This window comes from Struthio camelus, chromosome 3 (assembly GCF_040807025.1).
Source record: "Struthio camelus isolate bStrCam1 chromosome 3, bStrCam1.hap1, whole genome shotgun sequence".
Classification (NCBI taxonomy): domain Eukaryota; kingdom Metazoa; phylum Chordata; class Aves; order Struthioniformes; family Struthionidae; genus Struthio; species Struthio camelus.
The window spans coordinates 131,503,917-131,526,480 of NC_090944.1; the positions used below are offsets into that span (position 1 = coordinate 131,503,917).

General features: G+C 38.8%; 1 protein-coding gene across 1 annotated transcript in view; it reads right to left on the bottom strand.

Moving 5' to 3' along the window:
- The window catches only part of LOC104143450 (protocadherin Fat 4), a 49,687-nt gene extending 27,738 nt beyond the window's left edge, over positions 1-21,949 (bottom strand). The window contains exons 1-16 of the mRNA XM_009673949.2: positions 19,363-21,949; positions 17,416-17,487; positions 14,347-14,507; positions 13,087-13,131; positions 12,577-12,675; positions 12,139-12,228; positions 9,899-10,009; positions 8,258-8,374; positions 7,066-7,156; positions 6,370-6,482; positions 5,913-6,086; positions 5,334-5,462; positions 4,897-5,052; positions 3,813-3,993; positions 2,725-2,858; positions 871-1,815 (exon numbers count right to left, since the gene is read on the bottom strand). Of these exons, the coding sequence (XP_009672244.2) occupies positions 871-1,815; positions 2,725-2,858; positions 3,813-3,993; positions 4,897-5,052; positions 5,334-5,462; positions 5,913-6,086; positions 6,370-6,482; positions 7,066-7,156; positions 8,258-8,374; positions 9,899-10,009; positions 12,139-12,228; positions 12,577-12,675; positions 13,087-13,131; positions 14,347-14,507; positions 17,416-17,487; positions 19,363-19,432 (2,688 nt within the window). The 5' untranslated portion in view covers positions 19,433-21,949. The remainder of the gene's footprint in view (positions 1-870; positions 1,816-2,724; positions 2,859-3,812; positions 3,994-4,896; positions 5,053-5,333; positions 5,463-5,912; positions 6,087-6,369; positions 6,483-7,065; positions 7,157-8,257; positions 8,375-9,898; positions 10,010-12,138; positions 12,229-12,576; positions 12,676-13,086; positions 13,132-14,346; positions 14,508-17,415; positions 17,488-19,362) is intronic.
- Positions 21,950-22,564: the final 615 nt, after the last annotated feature.

Here is a 22,564-nt window from a genome sequence, read left to right on the forward strand (position 1 = left end):
TACGGGAATAATGGACGTCTTAGGTAAACAAAAGCTTGGGCATTTGGAAGCCGCTGTGGGCTCCCCTATCTGGGACCTACCTTTTCTTTCCCTAAAGCTCTCTGAGACCAGTCCCCACAACGCGGAGAGCAGCAACACACAGCTTAGTGCAGTGTGAACTGGGACAAGCTTTTACGCTTCTTTAAAACTGACATGAGCAAGAATATTACAGCAAAGCAGAAATCTTTTCCTCCAAACCAGCTCCCCACTGGCTACATATAAAATTTCTTTATAAGGCAAGGAGAGAAAGAAAGAACTTTGTACAAAGCAGAGTAAAATTGTTTCATTTTCTATTAAAGAAAAAAAACTATATCAACTTTACAATTTCTTTCTCCCTGATCAAGGTGATACGAAGGGCAGGTTGACTGTATTACAGAAATAAACTATCAAATGTTCTCAGACAGAAGTGAATTATTAAGCTGTATTAAAACAGTGTTAATTACTTTGACACAATAAGCCATGCTTTATGCACACAATGCTTTAAAAAAATCTAATATCTATCTGGCGTGACATACATATATATTCATATGCATGTGCACACAAACACATAACTTTCTCTGTCCCACATTACATATATATTTCTCTAGCCAGGAAACTATTTTGCAGAGGGTCACTGGGAATAATAAGGAGTTTAGTCTTAAATCCTTCTTGGGTAAAGGAGGTTTTATTGCTGGCATCTTAGAATCAAGCTTCTGTGAACCAGAATGCATTTATTGCCAAGCATTTAAAAATCTTTCTTTGCCCATCTGCTAATATGCTTTTTTATAGATTAAGCTAATGGAGGAAATCATATCATCTTGACAAGTAAGACAAGATTAATTTAGTACCTACCTCGTCCTTGTCAGTAATACTGAACGCGTAGATAGGACTACCCTTTTGTATGCTTTCAAAAACAAATACATCATAAGCTGCCTGATTAAATTCTGGTGGGTTATCATTGATGTCTAGCACATGGAGAAGAACAAGTGTGGTAGTGCTGAGACTTGGCTGCCCTCCATCTGATGCCTCCACTTCTACTTCAAATTGCTTTACGGTTTCATAATCCAGTTGCTGGCTTAGGCTGAGCTGGCCCGTGGTCATATTGACAAGAAACACAGGCAAGGAGGTTGAAGGGCGCTGGCTGACAATTCTGTACTTCACCATAGCATTGGCCCCAGCATCCAAATCGGTAGCAGACACTGTCAGTAGTGTCTTCCCAAGCACTTCATCTTCAATGACACTCATTTCATATCTACTTGATATGAAGACTGGAGGATTGTCATTCACATCATCAACGATGACTGTCAGATTGAGTGCTGTAGAGAGCACGGGTTGACCTTGGTCACTGGCAATAACAGTTAAGTTATAGAATTCTTGTGCTTCTCTGTCCAGTTCCTTTTCCAGCAAAATTGATCCTGATGAGTCAATATCTGTTTTTCCCTCTCCACCTTTCAGAGTATAAACCACAAATCCATTAAAGCCCTCATCCACATCAGTAGCTGACACGTTGATAACAATAGTTCCAACTGGCGCATTCTCCAAAATATTAATGGTAGTGCTGGTTACACCAAACACAGGACTGTTGTCATTGACATCTGTAACTCTGATAAACACGGTAGCATAGTCAGTAGCATTCCCATCTGACAAGGAAATATTTAGGGTGTAATTACTCTGAGACTCATAGTCCAGTTTGGTTTTTGTCCAGATGATTCCATTGACATCGATGTCAAATGTAGCTGATTCTGTCAGTACTTTAAATGTTACTGGTATATGGGGATCTAAAGACTCAAATTCTACCTGTGTAAGACATAGCATATCACAAATAAATTCAAGCCAATAATTCACTGCCTAAAAAAAATAATTGTTTTAACTGTTCCAACTCACTTTACACATTATTTTACTCATTAAAAGCAGTGAGAATGAAGCCACAATATATATAAAATCACAAATTGAGAGGACTGCCTCTTATCGGAACATCACTGATACAGAAATGTAAATATGTATAACACATAATAAAAATAATAGACTGTACTTCAGCCTTTGGTTCCACGTTTCTTTACTAAAAAAGTGAAAAAAAAATTAACTCAGGCAATCAAAGTACTAAAACCCATTATATTCTTTCGGCTTTGGTATCAGACCTTCCTCTGTCTTCAGAACTGTGTCTGAGAAGGAGCTTTCACAGCACATTCTGGTGGCCAGCTTTCCTGAGCATTTTTGGATCAAAATGGGAAGTAAGTTCCAGAGCCTTCTTAGAGAATGCCTTTTTGACAGTTCTCTAACTGTCTCTAACGCTCTAAGTTTCCATTTCCTAGCTATATCGTGTAACAGAGTTTTAGATTTATAACCGACAGATGAGTAAATACTGTCTGTCCTAGGGTTGGGGCCACTACAGGCTTCGGGGAATGTCCAAAGTCAACAAAGGACTAAGCATAAAAGTTTACTTCCTCAAGCAGTTCTGTGTTTTTATGTTAAACAGTAGCAGATGCTGTTTAAAGGTCTGCAATAGAGAGAGAAGGCGCAGCGTGTGATAGGCTTCATCTGCGTGGCATGATCTGTATGCAATGCAGGTGAAGCTCAAGATGCAGAAAGAAAAACACATCACCTAGTTATCCATATTCTACTTAGGGGGATATAAACATTTAGAGCACTTATTTTTTCCTTTAGCTGACTTGTCCTATACAGGTGATAGAATAAAGTTGTACTTACTCTCGCTACTTCAACATGGCTGGCCAGCTCTTCTTCCACAGATGCATTATACACTTTGCGAATAAACTGAGGTCTGGAATCTCCAACTGCAAAGATGTGTACGGGAACTGACGAACTTCTTGGAACCAGCCCACCTGCAAGCAAAAGAAAACAATCTCTCAGCAGACCCACAAAATACCTTCTGCCTAAAAATTACACTTTTCCACTAGTACAGACATTTTATTATCCTTATTGCCACTGTTTTAGTACTGCTGGGAGGTCTTAACCAAGACCAGAGCTTCATGTGCTCGGTGTTACACATATCCTGCATGAACATGAAGAACATACTATCTATTTGGCACAGCAGACAGCCAAAGGATGGGCTAGTGCATTCCTTTTGTAACTGTGCTCCCTCAGTACCCATTTTATCCACAAGGCCACGATTTAGAGACACAAAGCTCATACTGAGCAAATCAGATGATAGGGAAAAATCAGAATGCTGAAAAACATTTTGGATGGTCATACTACCAGGAATGCGATACCATTTCTAGGTTACATTTATCTCTGCCCTTTTTCAGACCACGAATGTTCACTGAGCTGTCTGTTGTTTTTTTAAAACAAGCAAAGAAACTTTCATCAAAGGAAACAACATTTGTGCTGGTCACCCAAAAAATGGCTTTGGCATTTCCATTTTAATTTTTTCATACCCTCATGGATGTGCAAGCACAAAGTTGCTCATCATTTTTACTTTCATTTTACTCCTGGCTCCAGTATTGCATGATCACTGAATTATAAATTCCTACGTGTGTGCCTGAACATCAGTATTCTACCCTGTGCAGGACCAGTCAATAATTAAGGTAAAGGAAGTTGGAAAGTTATACAACTTAGATTTGACATAACAGCATCAGCAGGAAGTGGAGCTTTATCAGAGACGCAACTATTACTTTGGATGAATGAGGCAGCAGTCTTCTTGCCTTCAACAAGTGAAAGCAGATAAACATACATGGGAAATACGGCAGCCTGTTTATTTTGACAGCATTCCTTAAAGTTAAAAAAAAAAACTTTCAAAGAGGATAGCTTTGTTGACCTGTACTAAAATCTTGTCTTACCATCAGTAGCTGTTATCCACAAGACAAAGTTCTTAAGCTGGTTGACTCCTAATGGGATCACTGTTTTTAAACTGATTTGTCCTGTGGATGTATTCAATTCAAAGTATCCATCTTCATTGCCGCCTGCTAAGATAAACCTTATCTCTCCATTTATGCCATCATCTGGATCATCAGCTGCAACCTGGAGAGAAAAAATAATTTCACTGTATGCTATTGTGCTGTTATCAAGTAAAAGAGAATCGCTTGTTTCTGTGTAGTCTGCAGAGAAAATCATTCAGGTAGCAGATAACTAAAGATGTGTATGCCTTTAAAAAATTTTTATTTACAATAAACTACATATATACATATATAAAAACTACACACACACACACACACACACACACACACACACTCATGTATAAACTACATACATATATCTATGTCTGTATGCCTATGTGTATATATATATGTATATATAGCAATTATAGGCCTGGCATTTTTTATAAAAATCAGCCAAATACAGCCACAGCAATATTTTGCTATACCTTTAACTGACTGACTCTCTATTTCCTATATGATTCCTGGATTAAATCTAAGTTAGAATGTCTGTCCTCTGATGCACATGCTTCATCAAAATTGTATCACTTTAGCAGCGAGGGTGAAATCTTGCCCCTATGAAGTTCATGTGAATGACACCACCAGGCTCAGAAGGCCTGTTTCATATTAATTCTAAAGTGAGTGGAAGTAGATTATTCAACAAATTACAGCAGGGGCCATTAACTCACTGTGCCTGGCCAAGTGTTTTGATAGTGACTCTCTACATGTCCCAGGTAAGTTCCTGAAGCCATTTTTGTCTTGATTTCCCGGTTTACTTGGTTAACTGGTTTACCATTTTATGAAGAATATACCTTATCTAAAAATCATCTACAATGCTTCAGCAGCTTTTCAAAAATCTGTACAATTGTATCATTTTCTGAATTCAAAGGAATACAGAAAAGATCCCCTATTCAAAAGGACCAGTACACAAGGTGAAGGGACTAAGCAAGGACTCGGGCATACATTCAACTCATACAAAAATGTCACATTTACTTAGTACTTCTAGTACCTGAAGAATGGACATTCCTGCAGTCATGTTGATGAAAATCTCCTCTTGATATGGTGTGCCTCTAAAAGTGGGGGTGTTGTCATTTTCATCCAGTAGCAATATATTGATTGCAGACTGCACCTCAAAGTAAGGTGGCAAATGATCTCTAGCAGCAACCTTTAAAAATGATGCAGGAAAATCACAGTTTTGTTCAAATGCACATTCTACAAACAGTAAGAAGCTCAGAATATTTTTACAAGCTGAGTAAAAAGCATCACTTTAGGGGTATTTTCTTCCAGAAAGCTCTAACACGAAAGTCTGGATTTGATTCTTCAAGTAAGTCGTTCCCAGTCCATTCAGTGAGAGTCAGAATCTGGCCAGCCTCTTCCCAGGACAGATCAGATATCACCTGTCTATCTCAGTCTGCTTTTGGAAAGGAGTAGGCTTATTTTTAATACCTGTAGGTGGATAGACGGTATTTTCTCCCTGTCTAACAGAGTGGAGTTCCTCACAGTTAGGATCCCAGCTTCACTTAGCTGGAAAGGACTGTCAGCCGGAGCAAGAATGAACGTTCCTTGGAAGCCTCCCTGCAAACAGTAATGATACTTGTTATTAAATAAGACAGTCACTGAGCTAGTCTCTTAGGCTATTTTCTTCTCAATTTTCAGGTGGGAAAGCATTAAACCTTCTAGTTTAATTAAAATTAAAAAGGGAGAAGAGCAAGCACCACAGGAGAAATGTATCACCCAGGCAGAGGGCCGCTCAGAGCTTTGCGTCCCTTTTGCACTTCCGCATTTTCATGTTCAAGACCTTCTGCAAACTGGAAAAGTTTCAAAGACAGCCAAAATTGAATCTTTGGCTGCCGTACCCTCCTCCTCAAAGCAGTGAAATTCAGTGTGTTTTGGTTAATGACATCTAGGTAATCAGAAAAAAAATCTGTAGCACTGTTCACTATACCTATATGAGGCAAAATGCATTTTATCATATATTTCAGAAGTGTAATATTTGTAGCAACCACAATGATACTATCATTTTACCTCATCTTCGTCAACAGCTGTTACTTGAAGAACTTCCATCCCATCTGGGGAGTTTTCTGGAATTGAGACATTGTAGTTTGCTTGTGACAGTACTGGAGAATTATCATTCACATCTTCAATAGTAACCAGCACTATTGCATCAGCTGTTTTGAGATTATTGTCCTGCTGAGCTGCCTAGAGAACAGAATTTATAGCTGTAAATTACATATCCTGATAACATCGAGCCGTTTCTTCTTAGTACAATGATATGGTATGACTACACACATTGTTGAAGTGAATTTCCCTTTATTCTGTGTTTTAAATGACCTGTATAATGGAATGTTGATAGCAATTGCCCCTTACCATTACCATGGTTAAAAAATAGCATGAATATTATTAACACCAACATAAGATTCTGATGTTAGCTGATGAAATTCAGACTTGGTACTAACACATTGAGCTGCAAAATAATCACTACCTGGAGGCCAACAATAAGATAAGGACATTTTTCTCTGTCAACTTCAGTATCTACTTTCAGCACTCCACTGTCTGCATCGATTGAAAAACTGTTGTTGTAGGCAGGAGGGTTCACTGAAAAGTGACAAAACACAATGGGTTTGTGAGAATGAACCACAACTGTAAAACTAATCTGTCCTTTGTATGACCGGTATCTCCTCAGCCACAGCAAAAATTACTAGACATTCCAGATAAAAATATTTTTCAAATATTTTGTCTTTGAAACGATGCTTACGAAATTCACTTACACTTCAAGCATCTCAAATTAAGCATCTCATGGGCTTTTAGTGACTCTATCAAAAGGAATATCTACTTAGGAAATTAATCTGTCTGGATGATCCTTGAATTGAAACCCATCGATCCAATGGAAACCACTAAGATGAATCTATTGCATTTTGAATCAGGAATTGTTTACTTAGGGGCGGTTAAGAACATCTAAGCATTCCTGAAATAGTTGGGCCCTTCTGAATCACTGAATAATCTCTGAATCACTGAAACTAAGCTGACTCAGCTTGCAAAGCAGTAGCGCAGTGAAGACGTACACAGCTAGGACATTGTCTGACTGTACGCTGCACTTTGTTACTATTCTCTTCAGTAACACAGACATCATAAGTAACAGCTTGAATGCACATGTGTGGAAGAAAATAAAGGCTCTTACCTAGTTTGATGCTGTAAAATATCTTTTCATTTATACCTGTGTCTCCATCTTTAGCTAATATCTTCTCTGGGAGAACAGCCAGAGGACCAATCTAGAACATATACATAACTGATTAATTAAAAAATATACACATCAACTTAAATGTATTCATTACATACATTACAATTTTGATTGAAGAAATAAGAAACATATGCTTAATCACTCGGATCCAGAAAAAAATTCTCTCTCTGCCAAACTGGCTTTACAGAGGAAAATGATGAGCAAAATACTTTATGGATACACTATGTTCACTTTAAGAAACATCAGACTACATGGCAGTAGTCACTGATGGAACTTATATTAAGGATATAGAAAGTCTCAGTTCTATTCCTCTCCTGGAAAACAATATGCAGGTCTAAACTATAGCCCTAATAAAACCAGCAACTTACTTATAACAACAAAAAAAAATAATTAGAAGTTCTAAAAAGATTCCTCTTGGACAATTAAAGATGAGCTTCTAACAAAAAGGATACAAAAGGTATGATACCAATTGCATTTGTAGTTTAACGTATGCTAATATGAAGATAATGATAAAGAAATAGGGATAACAAAGAGGAGAATTAACTGTTTTAATTTGAGCAGATTACTCTGGTAATTCCAGATTGAGATTTTGTTTTGTGAATACATACAGAAATCAAGGTTAAAAACATTCCATACAGAAATTACATCACCTGTCCTGCCCCTGTGCAGAAAGAATATTACAATAACATATAAACCATAGTTTACAGCTGAGATTCTTATTTTGCCTATCTGATTGTAACAAAGTTTGAAGAAATTACGCTAGTTTGAAACTGAGATGGGGCAGCTAACCCCAGGACTGATGGGTAGAGTCAGCTGCCCTTCCAAGTTTACAGTAAAAGTCCTGTTACAATTCCTAGTTAGTGATTTCGGTTTTGGTTTTTTTTTACCTGCAGTGGCAGGAGAATTTGTTTTTCTGTGGCAGAAAGCTTTATACTTCATACAATATGTGGACTGTTTACCTCGTATTTGGAAGTTTAGAGTTGAGAAACACAAATTTCACTAGTTAGCACAAAACAAAGCAGCCCTCCGTTAATCCATCTTAAGATGCTGCATGAGAAAGACTCCTTGAGAGTAAACACAGCGGACAAGAATAAGCTATTTACATTTGTAGCATTCAGTGAAATGCTTTTACCTGTTTTTCACTGATTGTTCCCTTGTACACTGATTGACTGAAATAGGGGTTCAACGTGTCATAATCCCGTACATTAATTAGTAATGATGCATTACCACTGTTGTTTCCAAGTCTTTCCTGTATCCCAAGAGAAAGAAGAAAATAAGAACACTGTAATGAAAGAGCCATTTTCCGTGGAAAATACGGCAGAATATAATTACATGTGCTTTGTAGTGTCTAAGCAGTCTCAAGTTGAAAAGTCTGATCTTATCCGATTTTTCCTTTTCTAGAGAGCCATTTTCAGAAATAATACTATCAAAAGCTTTTCTGAGGTATTAATTTTATATCACGTGTGTTAGACAGTAGCATGTAAAATGTGATAACAGTACATAAGCTATACCATTTGCCAGGCACCACAAATAAACATGGCAAAAGGATATATTTTTAGTTCCAAAAGGCATCAAAGGCAAACACATAATCAAATTCCAAAACAGATGCACAAAAAGACTGCAGCTGGTAAGCTGCAGCAAAAATAGGATAAGTTAGATCCACCAGAGTGATTAGGTGAAGATGTGACCGAATAGTGAAGAATAATAGCCACTATATACATAACGGACACAGAAAGAAACTTGTGCTAATATTTGTAGGGAGACTCAAACAATTGGCTCAAACATTAAGAGCATGCTTCTCTGACTGCAATATGAGCCAGCACTGTGGAAAAGAGAACCAAGCCTAAATTTATTTAGATATCAAAGGAGAAACTTTTTAAATATATTAACGAATTATGTGCTAACATGTCTAGCCTTGTTTTGGACCAGAGATAGTCGATGATGTTGGCTGAAGGAAGGAATTTTAAAGAGGGCATTGCCAAACGGAATTAAGTGCCTGAGTGGAACTCAAGATTTGGATGTTGCTCCTGACACTGCCAAAACAATTCCAGTATGAAATTTGTTGAGTCACTCAGTTTAATCTCTCAGACCCAGAGTGTAGCGTTCTTACTCACATTAGCAAACATAAAGGAAGCAATCCCATGAGTTATTGTGCATAAGCAGTTCACGAGCCATCTAGCCTTATCTGTCCCATTTACAAAAAAAATTATAATTATCTCACAGGGAGATTTTCAAGTCACAAAAGAGATAGAATGTGTTACTCAGTATATTCATGTTTGTCACGTGCTGTGACATGGAAGTGGAAGGATGTATCTTGCAATAGAAGGAGGAATGCACTGCCTGAAAAGGAAGTGGAGACCACCAGCATTATATCTTTGCCAACACTGAGCAGACCTAGACTAAGTGAGACCTGAAGTTTTAGGAAAAATCAGCAAACCTTTGGCTCTAAGAAACTCTAAACAAACAAACGGAAGTACCTGCATAACACAACACCAACGGTAACAACAACGTCACGTGGAAAAGCATAAATTGTTCCAACAGATAATTAATAAATTCATTAAAGTCTCCTAATTCACAATTAAACACAAAAGATGCACAGAAGACGCTGGTTCTCACTCTTCTTTTAATTCAGTAGTGCTATGTGTCAGAGACAGGAAACTGGACTGGAAGGACTTCTGTTCTGTGTCAGCGGGGCTGTTCTTATTTCCCTGTCGGAGGAAGTGCTTCCTTCTAGAAACAGATATACATATCTTTATACCATACCTTTGCTTACCTTTGCTTGGACTGTTAAATTGAAAAGGCTGATCTTGTTGTAATCCAAAGGTTTTTTCACCATGATGTTCCCATCTCCTTCCCTTATATAAAAGTAATCGGAGTTTGGACCCTATTAAATGAATCAGTCATATATTTTATATGATTATGAAATACATTTTCTTTTCTCTTGTCACCTTTTTTACTGAACTATTCCTCATAAAGGACCAGGAATCTCCCCAACACCACCACTACAATGGAAAATGCTGATCCTCTTCATCCGATTCTATTGTCTCTCCTGTCAGTGCCACTAGATTGTATATCTGAACAGGAACAAAACCAGTCAAATAAACCCAACAGAGCACTCTCTAGAGCTACACTTCAAAAATTCCTCAATCTATCAGTAAGATTAACTAAAAATTTTAGCTCTCTTCCCCAGGAACATAGGACACCCTCTCCATTGCACAGTGGTATTCATCTTTCCATTCTTGTACAATGATAACATTTCTGTCTTGGTCTAAATCCACTGAAGTAAGTAGGAAATCTGCTCTTGACTGCAACAAAAAGAGAAGTAGGCCCTTGCTTTCTAAACAGTCGCCCTGAAGTATCAGTGTTTCAAACACTGAAACAGTACCAACTAGCAAGTTTCAGAACGACATGTATCAGCTCTTGCTCATGCTGCAAAAAATAGATCTGAAACACTAAACATTAGCGGTTAAGATGATGAGGAACTTGGATATGGAAAACAGAACTTAGGGACTGATCTACTAGTAAGCAACAACTAAAAACCTCTAGCAGGTTCTGTTTGCAGACTGGTGGCCAGATGCCCATGTCTGCTGGAGAGAGCTACCACCTACTGAAACTGCACTTCCTAGGCAAGGCAAGGCAAGGCAAGGCAAGAGAGGGCAATGCCAACATCACAACTTTTTGCTCGTCTGGAAATCAACATGCTCTTCCTCCAAAAGCTTCCAGGTCACTGGCAAAACATATGTGGAACGTGACATTTGAATATGAAAAGGTTTCATATTCATTTCATGCTTTATTCTCATATTTTCAGAACAAAATTGCATAACATTATGTATTAGGTAGTCTCCCTCTGAAAAGTAAAATCTGTTTGGCAACACACCTTTTTTTTCCTTTTCTGCAACAACATGGAAAATAAAAAAATACTCTGAGCTTCTGTGGCGCTTCCTTCTCTCACACTTCTACTGGTAAGGACTGAAATAAATTAAAATAAATAGACCTAGGTGGCTTGGAAAAGATATTCAGGTAGCATAAATTGATGTACTTCCACAGATTGCAATTTTCATCAGATGAGTATCAGTCTTTGTATATTTAAAAACCACCAGACTTGCTACAATTCATGAAAATTTCTAAAAAATCTGTGATCACGCTTTTCTTTTAAAACTAAGTTTTTAATCGGACACTTTCTCTTCTGGGAAACACCTAGAAGTGTATCCTGTTAATAGCAGGCTTGACGTTATCACTTATGATCCCACCACGTAGGACCATAAAAGTAGTACCAACTTCATCAAACTTTACACAGCTACAATGTGCAAATAGAGGGAAATAGGTGCTTCTCTGTGGTTTATCTCATCCTATGGTTGATAACTAAAGCAGATCGGATGAACTGCTTTCCTCTACCAATCATAACACGGGCTGAGATAGTAAGCTCAGATGTGGACATCTGCACTGCAGATAGCTAAAGTTAGCTGAGATAATGTTACTTCAAGTGCCATAAATATATACCTTGTCAGGGCTAGAGATCAACAGCAAAGCTCTGAGGCACAGTCTGTAAAAACAGGGGACACAATTTCACTTTTGCTTTTAAAAAGGACCACTGAGTTCCTTAGCTGCAGCTAAAGAGTACCGCAGAACATTTCACAAATGTTAAGAAATGGATTCAGGGCTCACTGCATGCTAGGCTGGTCCTGTCGTGTAAGTTATTGTGGCCCACACTGTTCTAGTGTGTATTTCCACCAGGAGCTGATAAGTTAGCCATGGATCAGCAAGGGATAGAAAATGTGATCCCCAGTAACACATCTGGGAAGACAGAACCTATAAGAGGTGTTACACTCGTTCTTCTCTTTCATTATATTCTCCATATAGCAGCACGGTCCTTCTGATGATGCTAGCGTTTTGCAGATTTGTAACGATAACTGTAAAGCGCAAAATATCATACTGCGGACCAGGTTCCAGTCTGTACTTAGCTATGCAATGTAGCCCGGTGTTCACAGTCCCTGACAAACAAAAGGTACTCACCCAAAGACTGTAACTAATGAGACTGAATGCAGGTGACAGATCTTTATCCTGAGCTTCCACTTTTATAACTGTGAAATTTACTTCAGATACCTAGAGAAAATAAACATCATCAAATGCTCCATCACAGAACCCTTTTGGCTTCCCTCCTCACTACTGGCATAAAAATGATGCCACCTCCCTAGCACGTGCAAATTACTTCCAATTTCCATCTTAGGTCGGATAGCTGAAGGTTTTATCCCTTCTTCACCCCATGCCTCCAGCTGTGCACGCAGCCCAGCCTCTCTTTTCCACACCACGCTAAGGTGTAGAAAAGTCACATAAGTGTGCATGTAACCATGTTATATCTGAGCGGCTGCATTAGAACTGTACATGCTTTGGCTCCAGAAAGTAACTAAATAATAATCACATTCAGAAATATCCCCATTTGCCATATCCCACCTCTGATACTGAAGTGTTATACTGAGTCTGTAGAAATTCTGGAGAATTGTCATTTATATCCTGTAAGATTACAACACGTGCATTCTCTATCTTGTCAGCCTTCATAAAAGAAAAAAATATATATTAGAAATAAAAGTAGTGAGGTGGCAACATACTGCTAACTTTTAATTTCATCATATAAAATAAGACCTTCAAAGAGATATCCCTTTTGTTCTAAACATTTATCACGTGACACTCTGTAATGAAAGACTCAGATTACCATTTCTAGTAACGGAGTAGAAAGCTCGTGAAAATACTTTAAACTAACTGGTTTTTTTTAATTTACCTTAGGTTTTCTGAAAACAATAACACTCGTTCCAGTTAGCACCTTTAAACAAATATATCTTCTGTAAAGCAGTCAATAATTCCATACATCATATCTTTTATATGAGATTGTATATTTCAAAAAATAATAATTTGCATTAAATTTAGATGAAAAAACACATTTGATAATACATGCCTTTTACTTACCGTTCCAATCCTTTGGCAAACAACAGCATAAAAGAGACGGTCACTCTAAAATAAACAAGCAAGGAAATAAATAATGTATGTAAACATTTATTTTATGTTTGTGTATTATGTTCTGTGAATTTCTAATATGATGGTCAACGAATGTTTTTGTCAACATATAAATGGCAAAATGATCCAGAACAGCTTCTGGTACCTGAATCTTCAAGCATGCCATTTCGAGCTGATAATGAATTGTTCATGTGATTCAGTTACAGGAGCATACCTGAGCCAATTTTGTCATTTCAGTATGTTGTACCAAAACACATTCTCTTATACTCTACACAATTCCATTACAGATGATCAATTGCCATTTTTAATTGGCTGCTATCCATCAACTGCTGGTATCCACCCATCCAGATCCCACCATCCATGCACCCGGCTGTTCTCCCTGATAGAAAATTGACAGAGAATGGGAGAACGATACAAGTAAGAAGCATAAGAAGTGTCATAAAACTGGTTAAGAAAATGTTTTAACCCATTTGGAAAATATCCAAATGAGAAATGCAAACGTAAAACCTGTTCATCAGTTAGAAGCCTTGATTATAACACTATACAGTGCAGTTCTGTTAAATACAGTGCTTTTCCAAAAAAGTGATTGTATAAAAAATGGTCTCTGCTTACTCAGCAGAACCACACCATCCACATTTTCAGAAACAATTTCAATGATGAAAAACATATTACTATTGCTTTATAGACTCCTAGTACTCCGTCGGAGCAAGCACAGCTGGGAAGAAGGACGTACATTTGATTCCCTTCATGCATTAACCAGCAGAGGCCAGTAGACCTATTCATGTATGCAGTTAAACGCTTCAAATGTTCACACGATGAAGGATCACCTCCTAGCAAGTTATATCTGAACAATTTCACTCTGATGAAATTATTCAGATGTTATTGAGAGATGAGTTTCAATAAAAGTGACACCTATCTTAACTGAGTAGTTACAGCTTTTATTACAAGTGACAATACGTGATTAGGAAAGAAACATCTTGACTGCAAGATCCCAGATAAGTTTGCAGTTGTAGGAAACTGAAGACATTTAACACAGATATTCCTGAGAGGCAGATACTGAAATCTACACGGCACTTTCTGATGAGTCACTTTTTTGGAATTCCAACTTATATCATAGGAGAATGAACACTTAAAATCTATGCCTCAGTGTTGCTTCTGTCTCCTGTCAAAAAGACTTTTACATCTAGGATTTACATGTAGTGAAAATAATACCTCAATAGAATCAACATCCAATGGCCTACGAGTCCTCACTGTTGCATTATTAGATCCAAAATTATTTAGTAGCTCCACATATGGTAAGTGTTCAGGGAATAAATATTCTTCTAACGTCAAATTTACATTGGGTGGGATATTTGTAATCCATTCTATATCACCTGTAAGAAAAAGCGTAACAAAAATTATATTGCTTTATGGAAAAGAAATCCACTGGTTCATTTCAAAGGTACTGACCACTAGATTACTGCTGCAAATAATGTGGTATACTTTCTGGTTAGATTTTATATTAGTTTGGCATTTTCAGTTAATCAATGAGATACTAATCTAAGTCCCCTTAAGAGCAGTACAGAAGTGTACTATTATGTTTGCACAAGCATGGAGAACCACTCTTTCAATATATTCACCCTCTATGATATCATGCCCAGGATTAAAAAACTTAGCATAATCTCCACTTAAATTTCCACCACTTCTTGGAGATGGGTTCATGCCACAAAACTTATTTTCACATTTAGGCCCTGTGCCTGTCATTTGTTCCACATGGACATGCCTTCCTGCTCACGGAGTATAATCAAAGTCAGAGTGACGCTGGTCAGAGCTGCATGGGATGTGTTTCAGCATTTTCCACCTGTAAAGGCTTTTCATATCTCCTAGCTAACTCTACCAAGGAGAGAGGATTCAGTGTGAATCTGGATCCAGGCTTGTACTGCAAATCCCCAACCTACCACTTGCTAAATTGTGGTTTTGGTATGGAATGCCGGGTATATGTCCCATGCTTTAATCTGCTCTTATATGCACAGAACACTGAGACATTAAACACTGAAATATTTGAAGCAATTTAGACACAATTTTCTACAACTATGCATTTAGGAATTATTATCTTGAAAATATTAGGATTTGTTATGATTTGTAATTATCATGACTCACATTAAACTGTGTTGCTTGTTCGGTTAAGCACTAAATCAGGGTTTGAAAGAGGGTTTGAAATGTGTTCTTTAAACCCTCCAGTGTGGTATTACTGGCAATTTTATTCAATCGATTAAAGTGGTCTTATTCATAATTTATCAAGAGGTGTGTGTTTATACAATAATAGGTATCTGTTCATGAAACATATTATCTGGATTGAAAATCCTTCTCCTCTCCGAAATCTTTCCCGACATGCCAAATATTTCTGGTGGTCTTTAGGAAATTTGCTAGTTAAGTTTCCTACTTACTCCACCATTTTTATATTCCACCATTACCAACGCAAGCTAGTAACCCCTTTATATAATAGCCCCATCTCCAGTCTCCAGTGCAGACTCAAGGTCTTGCTCTCTAATGTCTCAAGGAAGGGAGCCTTGTCTTCTAACAGCAGGGAGTGTCTGGAATGCTCTCAGGTACCAGCCCAAAGATACCGGACTATTAGTTGACTGGAAGGATAAAGTCCAGTCAGAAGCCAGTAAGCACAGAGAAACAATTACGCTGTATCTCAGGGGCAGTGTGTTGTGAGATATCACACTGCTGCGTGCGGTGTTACTGAAACTGTTGGAAGAATTTGTTCCTGGAAAAAAAAAAAATCCATCTTAGCTTCCTGATACACTGTCAAACCCTCCATCCAGAGCTGGATACATTCAGACAGGAAACAGGAAGCAGACACTCTGCAAACAGCATCCTGGCCAGAGGAGTGAGAATGACAGTTTAACAAAAAGGAAGCATGTGGGTACAAATCGAAGCCACTTGTACAGGAGTCCCTTTTGCTTGTTCATTATAGTTGTGTCAGCACAAACACATGACACACAAAGGGCCAAACTTCTTGCTAGCCTCTTAAAATTAAATGAAGAGTAGTCAGGGTGAAAGGAGATCCTTTTCCTTTCTATCCCCATACCAGAGTCAGACACAGCAGCTGCACCTTTACAACTTTGAAATAACTGTTTCTACAGTGGCTGGAAAAAATCAGCACTGTGTGCCATACCTGTTTTCTGCATCTTGCAGAAAGCCGGAAGCAGTGAAGATTGCCTGTATATAGCCTGCATGGGCCTGAGGCACACTTCTGTGAGCTCCCCAGGGTCCCCCCATACCCTGGAGGGCATGCTCTGGCCACAACCTAGCCTCTGCCTTGTGACATTGCTGTGTAACTGTTAGGCAAGTCCAATCTCGACTGCAGGGCTGCCGCTAACAGACGATGCAGACACAAACAATAGCTCTATGCTTTAGCTGGCAACAGTGACCTCTGTGGTTAGTGGTGGGAGGAGAGAAGGATAGTTATTCTCTGTTCTGCATTTCCAATAGAAATACAAAAAAAAAAACAAAAACAAAAACCCCACAGTCTACTCTCCTCTTCTACACTGTACTTGCTTACAGTCACTGCAAGCCACTGCAAGCCACTGTAGTCCCCCACAGTATGGGATTTTGTTTCCAAGGCAGTCATACTTCGCCACCCAGGCTAAGGAAGCATAGAAAAAGTGAGGGTAAATTTAAAGTTAACCCTTCCAAGTGGCACAGATCAAATAATCATAAGAATACTACAGGAAGAGCTACATTAACAAGGAAAGCTAGAATACAAAATGCAAATACAGGGGGCAGGTATCATGGATCCTGTAGTTCCCAGTACTGCAAGCGTGCCTGTCCTTCCGCACCCCATCTGCTCCTGCTACTGCCCCTAACAAGACGAAAAACTGGCTTCCAGAAAGACTCCAGGCTGAAGCAGAGTCTCCAGAAGCAGAGCAGGGCTGTGGGGGCAGTGGTTCTTTCTGATGTAGGAGGGAAAGAAGAGATGACCTCTTGCAGGCTGATTGGACATGGTGGACTGTAAACATCAAGACATTTTCTGTACCTGTTTCCTTGACCTTTGCCTGCTCTGTCTCAGCATATTAGAGACTCAGTTTCATCCCAACTTTCACACTGTAGCAGGCACAAATTTACTAGTAGCAGGGAGCAGTAACCCATCTTGGCAGCTGCTGCATCCAGCAGTGAAGACCATTGTAAATTAATTAATAACACAGATTTATTATAAAATGCATATATCAAGCGTTAAAATAATATGCACTTTAGAGAGCAAATTAGATATTTAGGATAGAATGATGATTTTACCTGTATATTCATCCACAAAGGATGACAGCATGAGAGGGTTGGGTGTTATGTCACAGTTTATACTTGTGGTTTCTAAAAAGAACAGGAAAAATAATGTAAAAATAACAGAGAGAGAATATTCTTAGAACTAGTACAAGGTAAAAGATACTATGTTATACAAAGCAGATGTATATACTAATTAAAATTAATCTGTAAGACATTTATCATGGTGGTTCCGTTACATAATTTTCAGTGGTTAAAGAAATACAAAAACATTACGTGGAGTAGGTAAGCTGCACTGTGTTGATACCAATCTACCCCTGCTCAAAAATTATACAATGAAGGACTTGGCAACTTAAAGAAGCAACTATCAAAAATGATGAGAAAACATCTAGCTACAGAACTGTCCTTCCTTTGTACCTTGACCAGAGTGAAACTACAGCTTTATTGCCTAATGAGAATGAATCACTGTTCATTCGTTCCCTGCTGAAACGTTGCGAATTACACTGGGAAAATCATCAACAAAACTACGTTCGTACCATGGCCTTGCAAATGTTTTCTATTCCTGAGTAATCTGTACACACACACCCCTGAAATGTTAGCAAGGATCAAAAAGCTTAGGGTAAAAGGGACGCTGACTGCTTTACCTGAAACTTACTCCCTTTCATTTTTTATAGCAATCAGCAGTTTTAAAGTGTAGTTTTATTCTGAAAAGTGGCTTTTGTAAGTGGATTATTGTACCACAGTGACCGCTACGTTTTCCCCGTATAATAATAAGGGCTGGGCTCTTCTCTAGATCTGCAAACTAGACACACAGAAATCACATTAGATTTTTTCCTTCTTCCCTGACCAGAATTTTTCAGTGAAGCTGCCACAGTGCAATCAATATTCTTATGGATACCTTCATGATCTTATGTGAGTTTGCACCAATGCTAAGAGTGTCTCCACTCTTTTCCCTTGCTATCTTCACCATATATTCAAATTGACAGTTGGTTAAGTGAAGCAGCAGGCTATTTGCCTGGATGGGCAAATGCTTTCACATTTGCACCACTCCCATTAATAAGGGGGCAAATTCGTAGATGAGCAACTGAACAGAAGCCTAGAAAAGACTTTCACAGAGAAGTGGAAGAAACGCACTTTGGAGAACGGGGTTCGGTTTATACTGAAATAGATCAGAGAGCTGCAAGCTTGGAATTGCTTGAAATTTTATGTCAAACTTGAAAAAAACAAAAAATGTAATAATTAAATAAAAGCTCCTGTTGCTTTTTTTTTTTTTTATGAAGAATGACTCACTTCCCTCAGCCATTCTTGATGATTCTCTGGAGCCATCAGAAACAAGGAAAAGACATTTGAGCATTTTCACTGTTGCGACGTTTCCGTAGAAAGTCTGAAGAACTAAGTTATGTTAAGATCTCCAGCTCATGCACCCAGATGCCGTTCCCCCTCCCCAGATTCAGCTAACGGATGGCATAGTTCTCACGGTCTGAAAGTCCTCTCCTCTATACACAGAAGAGGACTTTCAATGGAGTCCTTTCCAGTACAACAAACACCAGCTACAACAATAACTACCACAATCTAATTTAACAGAATAACAGCAGCAGGGAATTCAAGGGATCCCAACTTCAGAACTATACATCCTCATACTCGACTTCAGCCTAGGTGTCTTATTTAATGTGTGCTGCAGTTATAAAATAATAAAACCTGAAAGTTCGAAGAGAACTTGTTAAAACCTTCTGTACATACAAGAAATGGTTTTTAACTTGGGATCACTGTGCCCCTGAAATCCAGACCACTTCCATGGGCCCTGGGAAGACTGTTTGTTTAGGTAGTTATTAAATGACTCAACAAATAAATGCATTTTAGACCTCTAAGATTAGGATTTATATAAATTTAATTAATTTATTTTTGTTCTATTTCAGTAACAACAAGAGTAGATTCACAAACTGCTATAAAAATTAAACTACTTACCTTGTGCATCGAGACCGATGAATATAACCCAACAGATCAAAGCAAAAACAAGAGATCTAGAAAGTGCCATGAGCACTGCAGGAAAAATATCCTACTGCAGGCAAAGACAGATGATCATTTATCACACAAAAAATTTGTTAAAAATCATTTGGCATATCAAATATTTCCTAATATCTTGAGGAATTCTTGAGTCAGAACAAACCAGAAGATCATAATGAGACTTTGAGAGAAATACATAAAATATATAACACGCTTATCAATTCCAGCCTCCGAGATCAAAGTCCCTTTGGGCAATAAAAATAAGCCAATAAGGAAATCTCACTTTTTTTGTTTCAGCACAGGTAACACAGTTATTTTTACTTTAGCAAACAATACAGACATGAAAACAAATACTTTAACAGATTTAGAACGTGCAAAATACTCTGACTAATATGAGAAAAACCTACATATTCCCTCAGAAATAAAACTAAACAGGGTTTCATCTGATAAAGGAACCAGCACCTTTTTATCTCATAATTATGCTGGAGTATCACCTCACAAGTCTATTCGACTAGGAATAAATACAGAACTCCTATTGGGAAAACAGTATATATATAAACATATATCTGACATACGCTTAGTATTTCATAGAAAGTATTTGTTGAGAAAAAGCGTAGCAGGCAGTTAAAACATTTTACTTCAATGAAGTTTCCTCCAAAACCGAACACTAAAAGCTTTCACAATGCTTTCAAGGACTACAAATCATTTAGCTGATCCTACAATTTGTTTCAATTATTTCGAGGTAAATATAGCTTTAATTCAAAAGGCCAACGGATCATGCAGTAAGGAAATAGCTGCCAGACCAAGGTCTTTTCATATTTGTGCTAGCACTTGTTTTGTCACTGTGGAAACAAACATAATTACTATAGTTTGCATGAAAATGTAAAAGATAATGATATTGCATATACCTAAAAAAAAAAAAAATTATTATTGCAGTTTCTTAGCCTCATATAATCTAAGTGGAAATGCAGGAGCAGTTCAAGCAGAAGGGGTTAAAAAATTATTGAAAGAAATTCAATCATCAGCACCGTCTCTTTTGAACAAAGACCACATCCAGCCGTGATTACAGCGGCATTATTACTGGAGCCAACCGAAGGCCGCTTGTTTTTCCTCCCCTGCCTGGCTGTTCCCTGCCTCCGTGACAGCCAAGCCTTAGTGAGGTTATGCAGCAAGCTAAAGGACAGATCTAGGCACAAAACACCTCAGTGGAAAAAGAAAAAACGTGGGGAGAGAGACAAACAGAGAGAGGGTGCACGTGCATGACAGAGCAAGTGGGCTAGAGCTATTTTTCAGTGAGAGAAGTTTCTCGATCTTGTCCACCAAATGGCCTCGCGTATATTTGTGCTACTACAGCAGAGCAGAAGCAACATAAGCTGATGCCTACTGAAAAGTTGCTCATGCAGCTTCTTAACCATCGAAAATATTTCTGTGCTGGAATCATAATCCACAAATGCAGCCCCACTTTTGGATATTTCAAATGCCGTACGGCAAAGTAGCTTCAACGTTTCTAGGACCTCAGACCGTAAGAGGCAACACACAGAGCTGGAAGCTGCCACCCTCGTCTCAATGGCAAGTAGTAAAAGAGCATAAAGGGTTCAGCTCCAGAAATACTTCCCCCATTATCTAAGGAGAGGTAACCTATTGGCCGAAGCAGGTAGCCCATTAGTGTACACAAACCCAGTGCAAAAATAAATTTAAGCTGAAGGCCACCTGCAGGCAGGCATGGAAAGAAAACTGCTGCTCAGATGCAACTCAGTGCTCTTTTCTACTCTTTGCAAGCTGCAATAGCTGTTTAGCTGGGATGGTCCTGGCCCAAGGCTGCCATGCAGGATTCTTCCTCCTGGCTCAGTCGTTGTTTTCAGGGATCAGCACTCCAGGCCCAGACATAAGGAGGCATCATGACAGTCCCTGCCATTGCCATCTATGTCCCATAGCGGTATCTGGGCTTGAACAGAGTTCAGATCAAGATCATTTATTTTTCTACTCTTGGTACCCAAGGAAAGATGAGGATAGGAACGTATTTAACACCAGATGCTTGGTAACGCCACACAAGCTATGTAACGTCAAGGATAATGTGCCATATGGGTGGAGGGGTAATTCAGTCTTCTCTTCAACTGCTAGTCGCTCGTGGAAGCTGTAGGACTTAAGAGCGCCAGTAAGCAGAATATATCAGCCCAACAACCAGCCGAGGACAACGTTGCCTGCTGAGGATGCAGGACGCAGTCGTGGCAAACAGTAGGATGGGCACTTCTCCTACACCAGACCGACAGGCACCAGGCATCTATTGAGGGCTGTGTGGGAGCGCACAATCCTTCCCACCAGAGGATGTTGCCCATTTTCAAAAGCAGCACCCCACACACCGAGCTAGGATCTAAGGCCCTTGTGACTCTCAACAAGGTAGAGGAGCCCATACTATCCCGTTTAGTTTTCAAGCTGGTTCTGTGAGGTTGATGAAACAACCAACCATTCTGTGCTGTTATTTAGCCCCAAGCATGAAAAAGCCTTTGGCTGGTTTCCTTTACTGGTACAGATGTCACCCAGAGGGGACCCAGCAGTAAATTTATTCTTGCTGTAAGGCAAATTTACTATGGGTGGACTCTTCCTTACTTCCTGATTAAGGAAAAGAAACTTTCCGGCCAGAATTCCGAACATAGGTGCACAGTTCATACAGCTGACTGGATTTCATCAAGAACAGCTGCAGAAGGAATGTCTTTGGTATTTGTCTATGTATGTTGCTCTCTTGGATGCCAATAATACCTTAAGGTTTCACATCTGCCCAGAACCGGAGAGGGAGGTGCCTAAAGCAAAGCAAGGAGCTTCATGTGATTGCTCAAGCAAGCATTTGATGCAAAGGAACAGTTGCCCAACACACTACAATACTTGTATACACTCAAAGAAATGGAAAACGATGTTTTAAAAATGTATTTCCTCTTTGCAAATAGAGGCGTCCTCTCAGTCACGTCAAATGTGCTCCTGCTATTCACGTTTTTATGTTTACTTACTGGAGCAGCAACTATATGCTTACTTTTAACATGTCATTCTTGGAACCATTGCCATGGCTGAATTTAAAATTCTGGTCGTTTGTACAAGATTTCTGACCATTGAGCAAGTAGGCACAGCTCCACAGCGCAATGAGTTCAACACATGCGACAGTGAAACACAC